At 45.7% G+C, this 3865-nt stretch overlaps 1 protein-coding gene across 1 annotated transcript; it reads left to right on the top strand.

Moving 5' to 3' along the window:
* Positions 1–1010: 1010 nt before the first annotated feature.
* On the top strand, positions 1011–1958 carry LOC138246729 (taste receptor type 2 member 7-like). Its single transcript, XM_069201498.1, has one exon. It carries the CDS (start codon positions 1011–1013, stop codon positions 1956–1958), a length of 948 nt encoding a protein of 315 aa, XP_069057599.1.
* The last annotated feature ends 1907 nt before the right edge of the window (positions 1959–3865 follow it).

The following is a 3865-nucleotide window of genomic DNA, read 5'->3' as shown; positions in this document are numbered from 1 at the left end:
TGGGCCCGCGGGCGCAAACCAAGTTTGTGCCCGCCGGCCCAGCGGGAATGAGGCCGCAACACAGGAGCCGGCTCCTAATGGAGCCGGCGGTGTTGCGGGCGTGCGACGGGTGCAGTTGCACCCGTCGGCTTTTCACTGTCTGCTATGCAGACAGTGAAAAGCTGGCCGGGGCCCTGTTAGGGGGCCCCTGCACTGCCCATGCCAGTGGCATGGGCAGTGCAGGGGCCCCCAGGGGCCCCAGGACACCCCTTACCGCCAGCCTCTTCCTGGCGGTGCAAACCGCCAGAAACAGGCTGGCGGTAAGGGGGTCATAATCCCCAGGGCAGCGCTGCTTGCAGCGCTGCCCTGGCGGATTATCCCCTCCGGGGCATAAACGGCGGGAAACCGCCGGCCCCGGCGATGCAACCGCGGCGGTACCGCCGCGGTCAGAATATGGAAAAAAGCACCGCCAGCCTGTTGGCGGTGCTTTGGTCATTTTTTCCCTGGCAAAGTAACACAATTCTTTGCATAGCTTTTTAAATCCCGAAATCCATTGTGCACCCACGGCACAAAATATTAGTAAAACTGAGCCCCAGTGTTTGGGAGGATTGAAACTCATGATTGCATGATTCATGATTAGTTTATAATGGAGTTATTTGTCGTACCAGGTGTAAATGCAAATTATTTTCAAAAGAGCTAATCCTCACCCCATGTACAGCTCTTACCTGATCCACATTTAGATGCAGGATTTGAATTGCATCGATGGAAATAGGGGCATATTTTACTTTTGGTCTGATGCCTAGAGAGATGGAAGGATTTGGTAGAACACATGCCTTGACAGCAAACAGAAATGATAACACCATTTGCATGAGTCATGTGGCTGAATGTGACAATACAAATTGCACTGAACACAGAGAACAAAGTTTGACATGACATTAAATCGAGCAAGAGTATCTCCGGATGACTCTGAACAAGAGAAACCTGTGTTTTACCAAGAACACCATCTGAAGACAGAGTATCCATAGGGCAAAATGCTCGCTCCCGGAGATATAGCTGCATTGTTTTTTCATGGTGTCTTCTTCGTCTTCGGAGCAGTGGGCAATATATTCATCCTCACAGTGAATTTCACTGAATGGGTCGAAAGCAGCATTGATCTCCACTCTTTAGACCTCATCTTGGTCAGCCTGGCTGTCACCAATATTTTGCACTTGTGCATTTATTTTGCACGCACAATATGTCATTGGTTCTGGGTAGAAATCTACAAACAGGATCAGGTCCACAAATTTCTTCGCATTGTCATGTCCTACTTGTGCTGTTGCAGCATCATGTTCACCACAGTGCTGTTGATCTACTTCTACGTGAAGATCCTAAATATCAACAGCCCGTCCTTCGTGAGGTTCAAGGTGAAGTTCCCGGGGACTGTGCCTTGGCTACTTTTGGGCTGCGTCCTTATTTTTGTGGCCAGCTGTGTAGGTATCCTCACCACTGATTTACTTCTCAATACCAAAGGGGATGCAATTGCGAACACCTCCATCATTGCACCTTCAAATGCCTCTGAAGTAGGCCCCAGTCATGCCTGGGCGTTAAGGGGACATTTATCCATCCTCTTCATAATAAACGCTACTGTTAGCTCATTGTGCATGGCAATGCTAACCTTCTTCACCATCGCAATCCTCAAGTTTATCTGCACTCACATGAGGCGTATGAGGCACAATGAAGATGGCTTCCGAAGCACCCGCCTCGATGCTTACTGCGGTGCTATGAGAACGATCACGTCTTTTTTCACCCTCTATGTCTTGATGTTCATCTTTCAGTTTTTCGTAAAGTTCAATGTGGTCGTACCAGGGACCCCTGAATATTTAATACAGACTTTCATATTTTCTAGCTTCCCAGCTTTTAACTCTTTAATCATAATTCTGGGCAACTCTAAACTGAGGAAAACCCTCACTGGGCTCATCTATCGTGTAAGGTGCTGCTGAGGAGGGGGAGCTTGACCCAGATGCCGTACATGCTCCAGTGCAAGACTTGATACGGCCCCTGGACAAGCTACTCTATCTGTCATAGCAACTGTGCATTCATGTGATACTTCACACTACTACTGTAGGCAACTAGAGTGCCTGATACGTCTACTGTACGTGAAAACTGTTCATGAAAATACTATGTGTTTATCGCATTTGGCATGGGTACTGTACGAGCAAAATGTGCTTGAAGTGGGAACTGCACATGGGTACATTACATGATATTGCAGTCAACAAGGCTATTGTACATGCCTACTGGGCGTAACAACCTATAGTGCATGCCTACTGCCTAGTGTACTCACATGATTACTGTGCATGCTGCTGTGCTTTACATGATTATTGTGCATGCCTGCTATGTTTTCCTTTTGTAGAGAGCGACTGTGCTTGATGTGGCTGAAGTGCATGACAATGGTTCTTGACGTGGTTGCTGCACACATCTATTGTACTTGACACGGATTCTATACAGGCTTACTCAACGTGGCAGTCAACAGAACATGCATACTATACTTGATTGACATGGCTTTGGTACCATGATTGAAATGTCTACCGTACACACCTGCTCAGGTAGACACATCTGCTGTGTTTGACATGGCCTGCAGTCAATGGCATTGGTACTGTAGCTGGCTACAGCGCTTCCCAAATGAGCTTGAAATGGCTATTGCACTTGCCTAGTGGACTTGGTAGTCAACAGCGCATGTCTAATGATCTTCACATGCCTACTGCACGTGCCTACTTGATGTGGTGGCTTCACTCACCTAAGATATTGACATGGTTACTCTACATGCCTACAGTTTAGAGCTTCACGTCATTATAGTGCATGCCTACTGTGCTTGAAGTTTGTACACAATGATGGTACTTGACATGGCTACTGTACATGCCTACGGTATCTGCCATGATTGCTGCACACACTTGTCATGGCTCCTGTACCTGCACAGTGAGCTTCAGGTGACCCCTCTGCATGCCTACTGTGCATGACATGGTGCCTTCAGACACCTACAGAACTTGGCATGGCTGCAATACATGCCTCTTTTACTGGACATGGCTGAGGTTCTGGACATGACTACTGTCGTACTTTGTGTTTTTTATTTTAGCCTAGTGTGGCATTCATTTATTCTTTTATTCATTATAAATGCATAGTTGTGATCTGTATTTTATTACAATACTCATTAGCTAGTGAGATGTCCTGAAGTAGGTTGAACTGCTCCTGTTAGAAATTCAACAATATGATTTTACAAAGCACAATAGATTTAGGCAAATGTGCAGGAGAAATTTGCAATTCTTTTTCAAACCTTCCATCGCAAGTTATGAGGCCTGCGTTTCTCATAATAATGTTAAGAGATGGTATATAAGTTGTATGCATGGGTATTTTAGCAGAGAGACTCTTCAGATTTCCGGGGAGTATGGAAGATGGAAGCTTATGTCTGGAGGTCCCTCTCCGGTGACGGCTGGTGATATCTGTTGCCTTCTCAGGCAAAGCACGACAAAAGAAAGACACAAACTACCCTCACTCACTGTAGAATGAGAAACATTGAGTAATCATGAGAGGAAGGTATGTGTGTAAAGAGGCCATCTAGGAAACAAAACTACAAGGGATATTTTTTGTCAATATAGCCGTTGCCTAGAGGCTAAGAAGAGAGGGACTGAGTCCACCAATGATTTGTGTTAATGATCACCATCTGATATGCTTTTCCTTGACTTTACATGTTCTTGCTTATTGTCATTATTTTCTTTCTGCAATAAGGCTTATTCAGAAATACTTCCTTAGAAGACGATTTTAATACTGAATAAAGACTTCCTCAAATATACAGAGTGGATCTCTTGTGTATGTCCGTCTTTTGGGAAAAGGGATTCCACTGCTTACTAACTAC

Source organism: Pleurodeles waltl, chromosome 7 (genome assembly GCF_031143425.1).
Source record: "Pleurodeles waltl isolate 20211129_DDA chromosome 7, aPleWal1.hap1.20221129, whole genome shotgun sequence".
NCBI classification, from domain to species: Eukaryota; Metazoa; Chordata; class Amphibia; order Caudata; family Salamandridae; genus Pleurodeles; species Pleurodeles waltl.
Note: the sequence above shows the minus strand (reverse complement) of the source record. Positions and strands in the feature narration are given on the sequence as shown.